Genomic DNA, 19,331 nt, shown 5'->3' on the forward strand with positions numbered 1-19,331 from the left:
GAAAAAATTATCTTAAACAGTGCATAAACAATTTATCTTTGCACGTGGAAGCTGCACACCAGATAAAACATGTTCTTGCAAAATGCCATTCCTTAGAAAAACATCTTCAGTCTCAATCTTCAGGTAAGACCCTGCAAAACTGCATTATAAAATATATCAAATGGTACAAATGTGTGGGAAGGAAGGCCATGTCCCCCACTACTTCTGCCAGTGGCATAGGAGCCCATGGTACAGACTGCTTGATCACAGGGCTTGTGGGGTCTTTTTAGTTGCTAGGCTGAGTTATGGAGGTGAAAAAGTATAGTTTGTGCATTTTTTCAACCACATAAGCAAGTTTTAAAGTCACCACTTTGAGTATATTTAGTGTCTTTTCTGTTATACATTGGATGAAAATAGACTTCTATTGCACAAACATACATTATCTTCTTTGAGAAGCCTAAAAAAGGAAGAGACATGATCTAATTGAAGTCGGTGAATAAATGAGCAAAATATATTTATCTGATGAGGCCAATGGTACCTTTTCATAAAGACTTTTAAGTAGCCAGCCTTTGTGTCACTGCACAATCTTTATGGTTGCAGGAGCTTAGCAGTAAGCTTAGACAGCTTTGCCTGTTTTGCTGCTTTTCTCATCAGTGCCTTAATGCCTGCTGATTAAGGGCTCATAAATCTTTGCAATATTAGCAGAGGAGTCCATTTCCATAGCAAATGGCAACATTTCCCTGCCTCCTTCTAGCTGCTATCACACACATGTGGCATGTACTTGTAGGTATCATTGTCACGCTCATGCCAAATATTCTGAACAATGAATGCTCTCTTCCTGGTAACCTGAACCTCTTAACCACTGCTAGAGAGTAGCCTTTACTCTTGAGGTCACCTAACTTGGCAAGTCAGTGAGTTAATGGGTCTGAAAAGATTATCCTAGACCAAAATTGATGTAAACATTCTCCTTTCAATGTAGAACGCATGGGCTTGCATGCCTTTCATCTTTCACTGCACATTCCAGATGTTTGCTTCTTTCCTCTCATCGTATATACATGATGGGATAGATAATGTACTGAGCTGAGATTTATGTCTAAGGCATGATGTGTTTGTACTCTACTTCATTACACCTTCTTTTTCCCTTTTATTTGGGAAAGGAGAAGTATCTTAAAAGCCTTTTTTTAAATTCAGGTTTGATTTGTTTATTCAGTGCTTCCTAAAAAGCAGTCTAGTTGGAGTTCCTCATCCCCTCTATTTCCTCTGCTGTTGCCCTGCAATATATCTCCTTTCAGTTTAGGGTGACTCTATGACTTCATTGCTTTGAAAGAGTTCCAGAAGACAGACCTCAAAATTTGCTTTGAAAAGGTCCATATTAAAAAATAAATAATTAAATAACTAACTAGACAAATAAATAAATACCATCAGCATAAACCCAGATTTTTTCCTTGATTTATTTTGACAATCAAATGCTAATTTCTAATTTTTCCCCAGGTGATGCACTAATATGTATTCACTATTTAAGATTATGGGAAAACATCCTAAAGTTACAGTGGGTGTTTCAGTGTTGATCTTTCACTGAATGTCAGAAGCCCTTAATTGCTAAAGGCAATTAAAAAAATTATTTTGTTTTTTGGGTTCAATCTGGAAGACTGTAAGACTGAACTAATGTTAACTTCTCTGCTATATGGACTTTTTTTTTTTTGGTTCATCCAAATGTCATTTATTTTTCCCAAAAAGGCATTTTAGATCTATTAATAAAAGTCAGAATCTGCCACAGACCACAGTTATTCCTACTTTTTGCTGTTTTTCCAATGTTCTTTATTTCACTATGTGTCAATCCAGAATAGATTCCTTTTTTGCTCAATTCAAGGACTATGTAAACACACTTGATGCAAAATGAAAATATATGCTCAAGTTTCAAGAAAAGACATTTTAAGAAAAAGGTAATGTTTTTGAACTAGGATAACATTATCATCCAGAAAAGAATTGTGATTATTTCACTCAATAATTAGATATATATATTTGATATATATATATATATTTAAGAGAAACATATATATTGTTTCTCTTAAATTAGACAATTTGTTACCATTACGCATAGCCTTAGTTTACCTGAAACCTTAATATACTTTACATTAAGGTTAGGAGATTGCATAGATATGTTTCTTCCCTTGAGTTTGAAGAGAAACTGCATTCAAAATTGTTAAAGAAGAGGAAATTATTCAGGTATTTTGAGTTAAAAACACCATCTAACAAAGGGATACTTGAGAGGGAGCACTCACCTGATAGTGAAAATGAATAGAGGAAATTTGTCTTCATGAAATTGTAGGCTTGCATCTGTAGTGCCTTGGTTTGACATGTGAGTTTGTAAACTTCTTAGCTTTCCAGAAAACACTATTAAGGCTTATTTCTAGCTACTGGGAAAAAAAATAGCACTCCTAAAAGATAAAAGATTGAGACTAAGAAATAAGAACAATTTTTAGCTCAAGGGTGCACATGCAGGAGTGAATTTTATCTTATGTATTTTGGGCTTTTACATCCTTTCACCGAGACATGGGGTATGATTGCATGCTTTCACTTCGTGTACTTTTGTACTTTATTTAAAGGATAAATCACCTTTATCATGTGATAAATTTGTGTATCTCTACATGACTGTATAAGATTTTTCAAATTGTTTTAACAAATTTGACAAGCTAAAACATGAAATGTATTTTTTTTCTCATAATTTCTAAAATTCTCACAAACTGCTAGATCACCTTCCAGTTATTAATATCCCCTTTGGTTAGACTGTAGGAATTATGTAAATTAATTCTGGTGAAAGAAGGAAATTCATAGTAAATAAACCATCCAGCTGAAAGAAACTTGCAGTAAGTGAAATGTCTCACTAAAAAGTGCTTGATTATTTGATTTCTCTTGGCAGTTTGCTAAGTGTTTGCCATGAATTCAAAAATAACTCTCAGCAAATTTACTGTACAGATCTTGGGTTCTTGGAGCTGCATTATTGGAAAGCTGGAATTTGTCTGTTACACTCTTATGTATGAAAGCATAAATTAAGATTATTTAGAAGAAGGCAGTCGGCAACTGAGAATTACTCAGTCTGCAGAGTAATTCTCTCCCATTAATACCTTTAATTGGTCTTGTGTCTAATTTGCATGGCTAATTCATTAAGGGCTGTTTAATCCAGCTCTTAGTAGCTTCTTATTTGTCTGCATGAGCCTTCTGTAAGAACAGACAAGCTTTAGATGTGGTGCTCTGTAGTCCCTTGACACAGTAGTTTTGACTGTAAGGCTCAGGAAACCCCTCCACTCCCTGGTGTCACTGTGTTATGGGATCATTCTGCTTACCTGAGGAAAGACAGGTAAGCAGAATGATCCCATAATAATCCCATATTTTTTCATGATGACGAAAAAATAGTGAGTCACTTTAGCAAGCATAAGCTCCTGTGAAATTTCATATTTGCTGTTTTCCATCACAGTGTAGGCATATTGTCTACTAATGCTCTTATCTTTACCACTTTACTTTCCCATTATAAATACAATTAATTAATATTATGTTAAGGTAATAAATATAATATTACATTGCAGTAAAACCAGTTTTAAAGTTTTGCTGCACACAGCTAGAATACTGAAACTGGAATTATGCTAAGGAATAGAGATGCTGTTCTCTTGTTGATCCTGACACTTTAGGGCTTTTATGATATTTTTTAATGTGGTATGATGAGAGATTTGGTATTGTGTTGAATGTCTGGAAGCCTTCAGTGAAAAAAAGGAAAAGTCATATTTTGCAGATTTTAATTTTCTGTAGTTTACTGAAAGCCATGTTTTTTCTTGCTTTACACTGATGTATTTCATTCTGATTTTAAAACTCAAAATTTTGCTTTTGGTCCTCTGTGTAACAACTTTCATATCAACTTGCTTACAACATGTGAAACATAAAATCAGTGTTGCAGGCATGCATTTGTATTTTACATTATGATATAATCTGTTTCTTTGTCTTTCAAAAATCTAATTCAGCTTTTCTTTCTCCTGTGACAGGATGACAAGGACTTGGTTCATGAGTTTGTTGTTGCTGAAGGTCTGACCTGCTTAATCAAAGTGGGAGCAGAAGCTGACCAGAATTATCAGAACTACATCCTGAGAGGTAAAGGAAATGCATCCAAAAGTTGGTTTTATTGCTTGGAAGCTCTCACAGGTCTGCAGCAAATTGCTGTGTAAAGTGTCTTTGAACTTGCTTCTGTTTGGTCCTGATTCTTTCACATTGTGCAAGAAAGCTAAGGGAAGATTAATGTTCACCACTGAGCAGAATGAACTGGAATATTTGGAATTGTAATATTCTCCCCGTTGTTCACCTTTTCTTGTAGATTACACTACAGATCTCCAATTCTAGGAAAGAAAAGGCATTCTAAAGCCTTTACTGGATAACTGTGTCAGAGAGCACAGAACTAACTAAGTGGAGTGTGGTCATCTTTTCAAAGGAGCTGCTGTGAGCAGGTTGGACTGTTCTGAAGAGGAGGAGTTCTGTGAGCTGTGTTTCTCTCCCTTCTTGAAGTGATGGGTGGCTGTTGACCTCCCAAGCAGCATGGAGGGTTTTCTCCATGCTGCTTAGTCAGTTGAAAAGTACCAGAGAAACAGAGAAGGGCAGCATCTAGACTGCTCCATCACCCTGTTGGGAGAAGTATTTTCTTATTTTCTTATTTCTTATTTCATTTCCCAGACTGGAGCATCATTGGTATCTCTTGGATATCATGCAGTATTTATGGAATAGACTAGGAGAAAGTCACACCTTAAGGGGTCAGTTGGCTGGAAACCATTTTAAGCCATCTGGCATTTTGGAGTTAAACAGGTAACGAGAGGTTAATGTTCTGTTCTTTGTGCTTAAAAGATACCTGGCAAAGGTGGGGTTTGGAGAGAGATTTGGAAAAGGTGTGCTATGTGATTAGAAAGCTGATTTCCTCTGTTGTGGGGCAAATGGATGCATGTGTTTTTCATCTAGCCAGGGAACCTGGGCTGTATGTTTGGAGAGTTTCTTCAGTATTGAAGGGGAGAACAGTCACTCCAAGGGATTTTTGCTGCTGGATGATCTCATAATAAATGGAGGCTGATTATGAATACATAGTTGTGGTAGATTGCTCATTTGAGTTTTCTTAGACTGACGTATTTAGCTGTATTTAAAAATGTCACTTTGATGTATTTAACTGCTAAAACCCAAACTACATTTTGAGGGGCAAAAAACCCCCCAAAAAACAACAAAAATAAGTAGAAGGATTTTGTAAGAACCAGAAATGCTGAATTATGGAAAGCAAGGATTCAAATAGTAAGTGGAGTTTCATGCAAAGACATTGAAGATAAGACCAGGTTTGGAGGTGTAAAAGAAACAAACCAGTACTACAGTAATTACGTTCTATGTCAGTAGCTGTGCAGTCACATAAAAGTACTTGAATAGAAGACAAGGACACAGAAACATGTGCAATTCGAAGTTTCTGGGAGAAAACTGGCCATAGATGATCTCAGAAAATTCAGACTGGAAGCAAAATAAAAGTGCTGTATGGGACATTCTGGCCCTCAGTCGAGGAGCCTTCCCATTCTCCTTCCCTTCCCATACACTAATGCATCCAGCATTCAAGGAGATCTAATGGTCTTTTTCTTATGGTGGCTTTCAAGAGCCTGGTTTCCATGATCTAAAATTAGAAATTTTAATGTGAATTCAATGAATGATAAAACAGAGACTTAGTGTCAGTGTCCATGGCATCATACAAATGCAACTGCAAACTCACCTTGTTGCATTGTTACTAACAAGTGATTACAGCTTGTTCAAAATGAATGTAACAAAACAACATTAACAATAACAAAAACTAACTATGTAGAAGTATGTCATAAAGGTCAAAACATTATTTTAGGAAAATGCTTTTAGGGATTGGTAACTTCTGAAATCATGTATTTTTTTTCTCTACATTGCTGCTGTGTGAAGCTGAAGTTTCTGTCTGGGTAGTGTATCCTAGTATCCTTTACAATAATACAGTTTCTTCTGTGTGATGTGGGCTCATTTCAGTTTTGGTCTTGATTGTCATTCAGGAATTTCAAAGGTTGTTACACCTCCAAAATTATGTCAGGTGGTTTGCAGTTCCAGGAGGCAGCATGTACTTTCTGAATAGGTTTGCGTGTGCAAGGAGATAAAGATAGATTTGGAAGTACGGTATAGCCAAACAATCTTATCCGGATACATTGAGGAGGGTGCTGAAAAGAAGCATTAAAAACACCATGTAAGAGTGTTTCTGGTATATTATTTCTGGAAGATCGTAGTGATTGGTTAGGTTGTTTCGTTGTTTTTTGGGTTGGGTTTTTTTTGGTGGCAGTTGTGTGTACCTATTGCAGTGCTGCATTTTACAAAACCTGGAGTACTGGTAAATAGGTGAATAAATTTTACTGAATGTACATCACTGTTAGCACAGACATGGGTCCTGTAAGCTCTAAGATTAGTGTTAAGTAGTGGAGATTTGAGAAGTAAAAAGTCTTTTTTTAGAGATTTTTTGCCTTCCTGCTGTGTTGTCCTTGTTCTGCAGACCCTTTTGGAGTGGAATATTCTCCTTACTTTCATTGCATTTAGCCTAAATCATAAATAGATGGGATTTCTCCTAAGTTCCATATTCTGGCATTTCTCCAGCATCTTTGGTGTCATTCACTCTTTTCCTGTGGCAGTTCTAACTCAGCCACTTGTGACAGTAAGTGGCAGCCTTAGGCATAGCATAACCTTGTTAGTTTCAAGGACTCACTTACATGAGATTGTCCATCATCTTTACTGAGCCATTTCCCAGTGTTTCATATCAACTTGTTTGCCTGCACTCATCAAGAAATAGCTGTGTACCTTGGAGGGAAAATAGGCTGTAAATACACGTATGCTTAAGGGCTGTAGGTGTTTCAGTGAGTTCTAGGTACAAGTTGTTTCTTGAGGATATTATTTTCCTTCTTCCAAAAGACTGCATTGTTTCACTCTAATATTTCCTGGCTGTGAATTTCTACTTAGGGGTTTTGACTTGGTTCAAGTCAGACTGAGCTGCCAAAAATTATTAAATACGAGTCATGAAAATTTTAGTTACTTTGGTGGGTAAGTGAAGAGAAGGTAAGTGGATTTTGCATACAATGTTGAGAAATCCAGACAGTTTATTGTTGAGTGCTAAGGAAGAACTGTTTATTTCTGCTCGGGTCCCTGAACTAGGGCTGTTTGACTGTATCTTTCCCAAAGTATTCCCTTCTGTCAGCACGTAACCTATAGACTGGAAACCAGCAGTAGCCAGTCTTCTCTCGAGGGTTTCTTTTAAAAAAGACTGGCTTAGGAAACAGCTTTTGATCCTCCTTATTGAACAGTTCTTAAAACGAAATTTATTCTCCAATGTTCCTTTTAATTATTATGGCCATTTAAAGAAACTGTGTTTTGAGGGACTTTCCCCCCCCCACCACCCCTTCCTCCATGGAAACATGCTTGTTTTCCTTTTGTTCTTTCTTCCCTCTTCCATTTTTTCCAAAACGATCCACAAGGATGAAGAACTTCATTGGATAACACTGAAGTTAAAACTTTCTGTCCCAGTTACAAGATTGCAGTATGCTGGATGTTACCTAAATATTCAAAACCAGATAGGAATGGGTTAAAGGTAATGAAAATATCCATTACTGATGAAGATTAATATAAACCTTATTGTAATGTTGAAGATTCTTTGGATATAATTTTGAGATCATCTGTTCCTTGCACAGAATGAGAAAGCAACACATGAAATGCCATGGTAGCCTTCATGTTTTCTGATAATTTGGCTAGTGCTGTTGGGAAGGTGAGGGAAAAAAAAAAACAGCTTGTGCAGACCATGGCTTAATTCTTTTAAAGATATACTGAATAAATAAGCTATGAGTTTCAGGGATGGCTTTGCTGGCCCTGTGATGTAAGTTCTGCCTGGTGAGGTCCTGTGCTGTCTGTCCCTCAGATCAAATGAGAAGGTTGTCAAAAGGTCATCCAGCCTCGTTTGTAGAGTCTAATTGTGTACTTGGGTCCATATTTGGCTGCTTATGGATTCAGATCAGTATTTAGAAGTGTCCATAATTAGATGAAAGCTAGATATTGTTCTTGTGGTCTGAAAGCACAAGCCAAGTGTTCAGTCTGAGCAGGCAAAGGCCTTGACCTTGCTGCAAGGTCTAAGGAGTAAGGCTGAGGAAAAAATAGGACAGCAGTCATAGCAGACTAGTCATACAGTGCTCGTACTGGACTATGCTTGAATCAAATTCAGCTTTTGGATGCAGCTCTCTGATTTAGTGAGAGCCGCGTGCTTATATGGAGAATAAGAATTTGAGTGTCAAGTCTGGATGAGAGATGGTTTCAATTAAAGAAGAAATAAAGAAAAGCAAGTGCGTAGAGGAGCCTAGGAGTTATGATTTGAGGTAATATTTGTGCTTTAAGTTAACCACTCTCCTGTAAATCCCTAAACCATTACTGTAACCTAAAATTAAAGATAATTAGAATCCTTAAAATATTTAGGTTAAAAAAGGCCTTCAATATCATCGAGTTCAACCATTAACCTAGCACTGCCAAATCCACCATGAAACCATGGCCCTAAGCACCATGTCTGCACATCCTTTAGTAACTCCAAGGACAGTATAGTCAAAACTTCAATAATTTAGACTTAATTCCATAATCTGAGCAGAACACTAGGTTGCAGTAGACCATTTTCCTGTCACAGACTCTCAGCACTTCTGATAAAGTGCTAAAGTCCTGTGTGTTTCTACAGATATTGGTGCAAGCACAGAAGATATTGGTAATGGTCCTGGGTAATGGATATTACATACTCTGAGGGACAGTGACATACCATTTAAGAGGATTAAAGGTTGATAAATTCATGCACAAAGTCAACAGCATCTTCAGTCTGATAGAACAGCACCTTTATTATTATTATGCCCTACAATTTTTTCCTTATAAATAGTAAATGTAGTTTGTTTTGGAATTGCATTTGTACAAGAATGCTTTTATCTTCATGCAGATAGAATGAGTATATAATAATGCTCTTTTTTTTCCTTTTTTTTTTCTTTTTTTTTTTTTTTTCTGTGTTTTGCAAGAGTTTTTGGGGCTTCTAAGTAATTTTATGAGAGGCTTTTACCAGAAAAGTTCTATATGAGTCCTAAAATGTAAATAAAAAAGAACTGAGCATCTTAAAACACTAAAATCACACGTGAAACATAACTCCAAGGCACATTTTGATCTTTGTTACATGCTTAAATTATGAGGGATCCATTAAAACATTTTCCTTCAGTTTTCCTGGTTCCTGCAATTTGTACAGATGTGAACTGCCAGTGATGGAGAAGTTCCCAAGAGGAGCAGTGACTTCCCAAGGTAGAGAAATGGGAATTGGGGAGCCTGAAACTTTCCAATCCTCCACTGAGGCATAAGAATGGGGCAATATTTTGATTCCTCACCTACCTGGTAAATGGGAGCCAACCTTTGCAAAGGATGGATGAAGAGAGAAAGAGTGTAGCTGTATCACAGTAGTTACCCTTTTAGTAACCTCAGCTCCCTACTGCAGCAAGGTGATTCTAAATTTGTATTTTGCATGTTCTTTCAATTATACAGTACAATGCAGCTGACAACAATAAAAAATGGAAAGAAATTACTGTAAGAGCTACTAGGTTGTAAAGCAGAAAGTGACTTTGCTGTTGGAATTAGGAGATGCTGAGCTCTTTGACAGGGTAGTTTGACATGCAGAGGAGCCACCAGAGTCAGTCAGAACCACAGATGGATGCCCATTAGGGGGGTCAGGCTTTCCAAACTAACAGCCAAACAGCTGAAACACTGACATGTACCAAAGCCACCAACAGTTATGCCTATTTATAAAGCCAGAGGTATGCAATCCTACCTGCATGCCAAGTTTGGAACCAAAGGCTGTGCTGCATATTCTGGGAAATCAGATTAAATTCCTGAAACGAGTCAGTGCTGGTTGGTAAAAGACCATCTGGTTACTGTCTGTCACCAGGACACCGTGTGTGCCCAAAGGCGTCAAGGAGCTAGAGGAAGTCGAAGGTGAGGATGAAGTTTTGCAAGCTGGCAGTGGAAGCTGCTGCTGATAACCCTTTCATTCTGAAAGCCAGGCATGAAGTTATCAGCAAGCTGGTGGCATTTCTGCATTAAGCCAACTGCTACTAGGAATGCTTGGGGTTTGTAAGTGTGCTCTCTGTAACACAGGGATGTTCTGCTTCCAGGAATTGGCTGGCTGTTTTTATCAAAAAGACCTCTTGTTATTTACAAGGACATGAATGTTTCCAGTGCTCTTGAACTTTCCTCCCTCAGCCTGATAAATTATGGGGCTTTTGCATTAAAGGTTAGGTATTACAAAGCATTTAGCATAGAGAAGCATGTTCTTCTGCAGTAAATGTCTATATGGGAAGCAGGGGTTGTGTAAATAACAAAGGGAATAGAAATAAAATCTGTGAGAGGCTATTTCTATCCTAAATAGACGTGTCTTGCTGGTTGGTGCTGCAGCAATAAAACAGATAGTAGTAATGTAAGTTCAGTAGGGAAAAGGGAGCTAATACTCAATATTCCATATCTTTGCAATATTCCTGTTTTAGTGTGAACTAGAGAACTGTTAAAGTTTTCCAGCTGTAGAGAAGTATCCCAGCCCCAAGTAAATAGGAATAGACAGCACTTGATTTGGTTTACCTTTGTATTTCTTTCTTTTCTCTTAGCCTCCAGTGTGAAAGTATCCATATGCAATTGTGAAGTTCCTATATATGTCTCTACGTATTCAAGTTGTTTTCTTATGTGCAGTACTTTAAAAGGATGTAAACTTCTCACTCTATCTCAAAGTACCTGCTGTAACAGCCTGAACTTTAAAGACAAACTGAGTGCCTGTAGCTTGATTACTTGGGAGTGTTTCTTCTGAGAGATTTGCTGGCACAGTCTCCCAGTAAATTCAGTTCTTTGGCCTTTCAGAAATCTTATCAGAATTGGACACTTGTCCTGTGGGCATTTCAAAATTCATGTCCTTCAATTTTATGCTGCACATCAGACCACAGTTCCTGTGGAACCATACCAACAGATGACAACTCCACCTGGAAGTTGTTATGCCCACATAGTACAGGGCAGCTCCACATGGAGATACAACTTAGATTTCCTACCACCACTCCAAAAAAATCTGCAAAATAAAAGACACCAAACCAGGCCCTGTGTGACCAAATTAGTAGCAGATTACTGTGTCTGAGCTAACAAGACCTGTTACTGAGCAGCATTGCTAAACTGAGATACAGCCTGGCAGGGATGCAGCCATACCATCTCCCTTTATGAAATGGACTACACTGTCAGTTTTCCATCAGCAAACTTTATAAGTACCACTTCTTGTAGTTCAGATGAAAAGTAGCAGTCCCAGAAAAATCAGACCCATATATCTGATGGATCAGTAACTCTTTCTGTTACATGTGCAGAAACCTCAAGATGTGCCTCTTCTTGAAAAGCCATGAAATGAAAAAAAATACAGATGGATTTGGCATCCAGATTCATGAACCCTTTAGATTAGAAATAATGATGTTAAGATGCTCTTTGTTATACCAGAAGAAAAGGGCACATTATACTATCACCATGATTAATAATATAAACAATAAACCTCCTTGTCTCAGTAGGTGAATCCTCTTTCACTTCTGCAAATATCTCTTTAAGACTAAATGCATTTGTTTATGTGTACAGGGATAGTTGGGAGAGCTTGACATTGGAAGCCATGCAGTTTAAAAAGAGGGAAAACATCCTCTCTCCTTTCCACTCTACACTTCTAGCATTTCCTTTCTGCATTTCACATCTGCATGTTTTAAAATTATGTTTATTAAACTTGTTCTATACATGCATTACACTGAGTTCCCTACTGAATACAACCTTAGGCATTCCCTTAGTTATTGGAGCAAGCACTGCACTCTCCTTTGTCCTCCTCCTCCCTCCCTTCTCCCAGGATGTGATTGTGATGCATGATCCATCTGGAAGCAGAGCCAGATAGTCCTCGCACAGAGCATACAGTACAAATCCTCCCAGTCTGGGATGGGAATTGGCATCAAAGCAAATTTGAGTTCAAAAGTTTAACCACCCTATAGTAATTTACACATCTACAAAAAAACCTGAGCTGTTCCTTGCACCATGCATTATATGAAATGGCCTTTTATGCTGGGACTGCTGGCGAGGAGGATATAGGGTCTACATGGAATTCAGTAATAACACCACCATAAAATTATGGATTTCCCTCTTTTTTAAAGCTGACAGGGGCTGGGAGCCTTTGAGTTGCTTTCTGTCTCTATGAAAATGAATCTTCAGGTTCTGGATAATTTTTTTTATGCTTTGTGAAATTCCCATGAAATGTGACACCTCAGACTATGCAGACTCCATGTAAAATGAGGAACTGAATATGAAAAATGCACATCCTGAACTACTGAGCAAAGACTAAGTACTTGGGAAGTACTCCCAGAGGCCTTTAAAGCCATTGTGGATATTTTATGCTTTAACTACTCAAACTTCATGAACAAGCCTTGAAAACAATGTACTGATTCCAACTGGTTATGAGCATATTACAGAGTGTTTCTGCCTTTTTGTAGTAATATTGTAGCCCAAAAGTAGAGAAGGATAAAATGTGCAGAAAAGTAAAGACATTCATAAACCAGCACAAACATGAATAATTACACAAAGTACATGGCTGCTGGTAATTTCACTATAAATTATTTGCATTGAATATATGCACATAAAACATGTTAAAATATCAGTGGGAAATAGAGTTTGATTATTCTTATTTCGAGATTAGAGACTTTCACAGCTATTTGAGATGGTAGTTGCTAGACTGCCACACAGAGTGCTCCATCCTGATACATAATCAGGGAAAATTAAAGACTTTAAATGAGAATTGGAAGAGGTGGAGTCAAATGTGTAAGATAATTGACAGGTTCTGGCTTCTATTCCATGAAGGTGATTATTGTGTGATATAAGGACCTGACAAAAATGAAGTTCTTCAGATATCTTTGGAGTTAATTTCCATATCCAGATACATTCTTTTAAGTCACATATTAGCTCTGTGTGTCTGGAATCCTTGCAATTGTGCATGAGTATGGATTTCTATTAATCATGTTCTCATAGGTACAATCAGAAGCTGGACCAGTGAACTGTAAACTCTTAAAATACTTATTTTCATTACTGTTAGGCAGTGACCTGCTTTTAAGTCTATGATCACTACTGCATCAAATACTAAGAAACTGTAGATCATTGAAGAACTTAAAAGCTAAGCCATGGGACTTGCATGTATTAGCATATTATTAATTATTAACTGATCATAAGTGCTGTGCTCATACATATGTGTCTAAGAAAAACTGTAGAATGCTTGTAGGCTGATGGCAGTGAAGGATAATCTTAGTGAACACATGGGAGTAATTATGTTTCTGTTTCTGCTGTGGAGGGTTTCTGCTTGCCTGTTCTTCTGGGCAGCCCAAAGAAGCATGGATGGAGCAGCACGTGCCCCTCAGGAAAGCAGAACTAACAAATGAATACATGGGTTGAATGAGAGAGTGAAACTTTTTGCTACTTTACAGTGAAGTGTAAGGGCCAGCTTACCTTCTGCCAGCCTTCTACTTCCTATCCTCCTCCTCTGCCATCTCCACCTCCTTCCATACACAGGACTGGAGACACTGAGGGTGGCATTATTCGAGTGAGGAGAGTAGAGTGGGGGCTGGCATCCCCCCATGCCCCACATGTGTGTGAAGCTGTCAGTGGGTGCACAGGCAGGGGCTGAGCAGACTGGGTAAGGCAGCAAATTCAAGGTGCCACGTAAAGGCAGACAGGATATTGTCTTCCCTTTGCAAGCCAGAAGGAGAAGAGTTGTACTTGGGGCTCCCTGCCTGCAGTGGGGAGAAGCAGAGGTTTATCCCATTCCTACAGTTTTACACAAAGTGGGGTTTGGTACACTATTTATTAATTGTGACATGATTTCTTTCTCTCCATATTGCCTGACAATAAGGATTTTTTTTTTTCTGTTTTCAGTGTGTGAGGCATTTCCAGCTTTTTCCATTTAAATTCTTGGCACTAAAGCTGATGGTGTCATGCCAAAAGAGAAGACTATGCCTACCTCCTGCACTCAAGCAATACAGGATCACTGGCCTGCACTAGCTGCTAAAAATACAGTTCCTCTGTTGTTTAGGGTGTGTCTTTCAGTAATTTATTGCTTTGAGGTTTCTTCCCAGTCAATTTAGTGAAGAGAGTTTACTGATGTAGGTGCTATGTAAAAAAAGCCTTTTTTTTTCCTTTGCCTCTTTAATTTGTTTACAGCTAGAAAACAAATATTCTTCTGTCCTCTGACCTTATAAGTGCTTTGGGTTCCCTGAAGTTAAGAAACACTAAAAATACTGTTGTGTGCCCTGAGGAGTGCCATCAAATGGCTCTTGGCTTGAGTCACTGAAGTGCTACTCAGGATATGCTGTGTCTGTTCTGTGTTTTAACTAAGTTTATTTAAATGACAGGTGGGGTCTTGAAGAATTTCTGCCAATACTGGGCAATATCCCGTTTCCTCTTACTTAACCTTCCTCCTTCAATATGTTATCACCAGCATAGACAAGGCTCTCAACTCATTCTTGCTTTCTCTGTCCCTCTGCAATTCCCTTCTTCAGAGACACCTCTGTGATTTATAAACGTATGCCCCAAATTGGCTTTGGGTGCAGCAGGGTTGCACAGCACTTACTCCTGATGAGCATCAAGTCTCTGTAGTGACAAGGGTCCCTATCTGCAGACTTACATCCCAGCTGTTCCCAGTCTCAGCACCCTTCCCCTGGCATGCAGGGAGCAGTCTTAGGAGAAGACACTGTTTCTTCACTCAGGAAAAATCCACTCACTGAGCAGAAATTCTGGTTTTAAATCTGCAACTTCTGAACACAGTTTCCACATTCCCAAAATTCGGTAGTGGGTCACCATAAGCTTTCTTTACTATTTGGGTGAATATCAATAATGGAAACATTGACTGTATTGTGTATATATATATATATTGGTTGCTAAGGATATTTTTTTATATTTGCTTGTGATAAATATTTTTGGGTTTTTTTTTTCCCTAAAATGATTATGGACAAATGCACAAAGAATACTGTTAAGGCTGATAAACAAAACTCTTGAAAATTAAAAATGCCTATCTGAGCTTTCTTTGCAGACATGCCTGCCCCCTTTGTGCGTCAGTTGATTCAGCCTTTCATGGCACAGTGGTACAGCTTTTTCCCTCAGCTGCTCTGCTTCAGCCAATGAGCACCATCACACCTGTGCACTTACTGAACACCTTTTAAATAGCTGCTCTTATCAGCAGTCTTTCCCCAGGCTTTTCAATTATTTCATGCTATGCAAACTCTCTTATAAAACGTTTGTTTTCCTCATGCATGATTCTGTGTTTTGTCACTAGATGTTATCCAAGAGCTCAAAGGGCAGCATTATCTTTTTTGTGGCAGATAAGGAAATGAGGCACTTGAAAACACATTCTGAATTCAGAAAGACTCAGTAACTGAGTTATGGTTTGGAGCTTGTCCTTGGGCTGGTTTTTCAAAGTTGATGTGGTATTTTCTGTTTATTCCTTTTTTTATTGTTACTCTTAGCACTTCTTTTCCTATTCAGACTCTTGTCCAGATGATGACAATTTTCTAATTTTCTTTCTTGGATCTATTTCTATTTTATGCTTTTCACATCACTTTCCTTTAACCTCCGTCAGTCTGTCAGTTTATTTACGTCATCAATCCATTCAACAATATTCATAAATTCATTTACATTATTTTCCTCATCAGTTTAAGCTGTTTTAAATGCCTTTTCTTCCCATCACATCTTTCCACCTCTGCACTGTTTGTCCTGGGTTCTGACACCACAGCTGTATTTGTGTGATGGGGTAATGAACTTGACAAAGGAATGTGTTCATCTGAAAAATAGGTATGAAAAGGTTGTTACATTGTTATTGTTTTGGATTTTTTTATAGTACTGTTGAGTTACTTGTTCCACTTCTTAATGTTGGGACACAAACTCCTGTGCCAGAAAAACCCTGATTTTGATCTGAGTCAAACAAATAAGGGAGAGTGTTGTGGTGCCACTATCAATGATCCAGTCAAGCTTCAGTATCTTATCTTCTGTACATTTCTTTCCTCAACGTCACTCACATCAGCCCTAATCTGTGTGTTTCCTCCAGCCAAATAGCCGTTAGTCTTTCCCATTATTTTCCTCATTAATCCCAGTCACTTCTTTTTCACAATCTCTTTTCATAACTCTCAGGCACTCATCGGGTATTCTGTCAGAGTTTCTCCCTCTTTCATTTTCTTGAACATCTCTAGATTTGTATTTTGTTTCCTTCTGCATTCAGATGAGAATTCCTCTTATCATCTGAGTAAGAAGGTAGTTCTTTAAAACAAAAACTTTCAAAAGCTGCTACTATTTCTTTGATTGCCTTGGCCTTCCTTGGAGGGCAGCAGCTGGGAGCATTATGGGAATATTTTGAGCTCCAAGAATTGAGAGATTTCAGCTTATTGTATATATTCAGTAGAGGCTGTTACAAGTGTCAAACAGCTATTTCAAAACCTTATAATCACACAAAGTTTGGGCACATTTTAATGTTTTCTGTATGAACTTTTTCACTGACATGAAGTTATAGCTTTTCTGAGTTTTCTAAAGAGCTCAAATTCCCAAAATATTCATCTTTCTGAAAATATTATCAGTAGTATTTTCAATTCCAGTGATAAGTTCTCTTCCTCCTTTTTATTCCTGCCTTTTAGTAACCCACCCCAAATGTAAAAAGTGTTGGAAATTTTCCATGAAAAAAAAGAAAATGTTGTAATTCAAGCACCACAGGGAAAGTTTCAGTTCAAACCTAAAACTTGAGGAAATTAGGGACAGCTAAACCTTGGAGTGTTTTCATGGAACTAACAGACTATTTTAGAAGCAAGCAGACTGTCCCATATGAAGGATGCTGTCAATTTCTGTGTCATGAGGCTGATGGCTCACTTCAAATGTTGAAAATATGTAGGAAACTCTTGCTTTATTGGCTACAAGGGTGCAATGGCTTGTGTCGCTTTACTCTGGTCTTTAGCTGTAGTAATATGATTTAATGAGGTGACTACTGAATCAGTTACACTGAGAGAGTAATTGTTTGGATTTTGCCTACAAAGAACTGACCTTTGCTTTTTTTTTTTTTTTTAATTTAGTGTTTTAATGTTGAGTTCTTGTGTAGTATCTTCATCGTGAATTAGTAGAGCAAGACCTGATGGAGAAGTAAATGTTTATCAGAAATGTGTGCTGGAATCTTGCCTTTATATCAATCCTTTGGAATATATAATGAAAGTTAAAGATGTAGGAAGTATAAAATAATTTCTTTTTGTGGGGGGATAGAATGTAAGAAAATAAAGATGGTGCAGAAGTTAATCTCACCCCTGAGGAGTTGCAGCTGTACTAATCACCAAAGATTAGGAACAAGCCTGTCCTTAACAGGCCACAGCTGTGTCTACTAAGGATGAGTGCTATAAAAGAGTGGGTTAGCTGGTTGAGAGGAGAGAGCTGGAGTTTATTGGCTGTGCTGTGAGGGCAAAGGAGTCGGTGCTGTGAGGAGATGCCCATGAGAAATCACTAAGAAGGTATGGGAGCTTTGCGATAAAATGACAACACCTTTTAGTTATATTACAGGATCAAATTCATCTCACCGAATTCCAGTTACCTTGTCTCAAGTAGTTAGGTGGACTCCTTGAGCAGGAAAGAACCCAGTACGTACTTGTGACTGAATTAGATTTGCTCCTTGATTAGTAGTTTGTTTCATATCTCTGGTTATCTTTTGTTTCTCAGGTTTTTTCAAATGAAGTCATGAGTCTGTGTCTGAACTTACAGAGTAGCATGGAAAGTCTTGAGTATTTGATGTGATTTGTTTCATTTTAACTGGAACTCTTCCTCAAGTCCAGTTGTGGGAACTTGGCTGAAACCACTTTGGATCTGTAGGCTTCCTCAGTTCTGACAGAAAACCCATTGGTGGTGGAGAGTCTCAGTGAGTATTGGTGGTCATTTCCCTCAAACAATGAGTCTAATCTGTCTCTCCTTGAAGAGGTTGAATAAGCTGGTATGTCGTTACCTTTAAGAAAAATATTTGTTTTTCAGTGACTTCCATTGCATTTGGTATGTATTTGGAGACTGGATGAGATGAGGAAAGAGACACAAACCCCTGTCTTCTGCTCCTGAGCTTGAAAATCAGAGAGCATAGACACCTGCACTTCATGTTTTCAGGCTTTAGAAATTCTGATGCTGTGACATGATTGTTGTTGCAGTTAATAGGTGTAGACAGCACTATAGTCAAAAACTACGGCACCATTATGTATTTAGTGGGTGTAATGGTTCCCTGAATCAACTAATTAAAGGGCAAGACTATCCCTTTGATTTTAAGGGCTCAGGAAGACTGAGCTCCTGTATTTGATGTCCAGGTTATACACTGTGAATGTCACCTTTCCCTAGGTCTCTCTAGGCAAGCAGGAACAGCAATGTGTGAAAGAACATAAGATTAAGAGCCTGCTTTGTAATACTTAAGAGTAATTGGACATGCACTATAGAAACAACCACCCCTGTGTAATACATATCTTTAGCCATGCTGATTCTGAAAGAATAAGTTGGGAAGGATCTGGAAGAATAAGTTGGGAAGGACATTTGGACCACCTGCAAAATCAGATCTCCTGGATCTCTGATGAGTACGTGCAACTGTTCTTGCATACTTGGGACTATCAGACCGGTTAGGACAGGGGTCTGCCTGCCCCACAGGACTTGGTCAAAAAAAGATCTGTGTTCTGTACTGTGTCCCACTGGAACTGAATGATACCCAAAGCCATGAATTGTCAAAGGCTGGGCTCACTTGCTTTCCCTGACTGGCATTCACAGATGGCAGAATTGTTATTTCAAGGGGGTTTTAGTCTCATTGCCTCAGTTGAAGAAAGACCTGAGAAGGTCTTTCAGAAGAGCAAACCTGAATCCTATTCACCAGACTATGCCAGCAAAGCCAGCTTTTTGCCAACAAAACCGCAGTGCATGTGTTCCAAACCTGACAACCACAGAGGCTGGATGTGCCACCTAAACCCAAAGTCATTGCACACAGAGACCTGTGTTGGCCTGGAGCTCCTTATTTGAGTACCATGGACAGGGGTAGCTCAGCCACAGCCTGCTGAAGACTTGGGGCTTAACAGCGTTGTTGGAAAACACCATTGTAAGCCTTCACAGTTGGTGTCAAATCAGTTATTATTGAGTGCATGTAAAACAGCTAAACCCTCCTGAGCCTCTTCTCACAGGCATTCCAGATTCAGTCCTCCTGTGCAATTGTTTGGTTCAGA

At 38.3% G+C, this 19,331-nt stretch overlaps 1 protein-coding gene across 6 annotated transcripts in view; it reads left to right on the plus strand.

The window, feature by feature from the left end:
- Positions 1 to 19,331, plus strand: part of FHOD3 (formin homology 2 domain containing 3) — a 375,803-nt gene that overhangs the window by 181,586 nt on the left and 174,886 nt on the right. For all 6 annotated transcript variants that reach the window (XM_071454950.1, XM_071454935.1, XM_071454930.1 and 3 more), the window contains exon 5: positions 4,014 to 4,119. In XM_071454950.1, the coding sequence (XP_071311051.1) occupies positions 4,014 to 4,119 (106 nt within the window). The remainder of the gene's footprint in view (positions 1 to 4,013; positions 4,120 to 19,331) is intronic.

Source organism: Agelaius tricolor, unplaced genomic scaffold, assembly GCF_023055355.1.
Source record: "Agelaius tricolor isolate 1412-34295 unplaced genomic scaffold, bAgeTri1.0.p SCAF_2, whole genome shotgun sequence".
NCBI classification, from domain to species: domain Eukaryota; kingdom Metazoa; phylum Chordata; class Aves; order Passeriformes; family Icteridae; genus Agelaius; species Agelaius tricolor.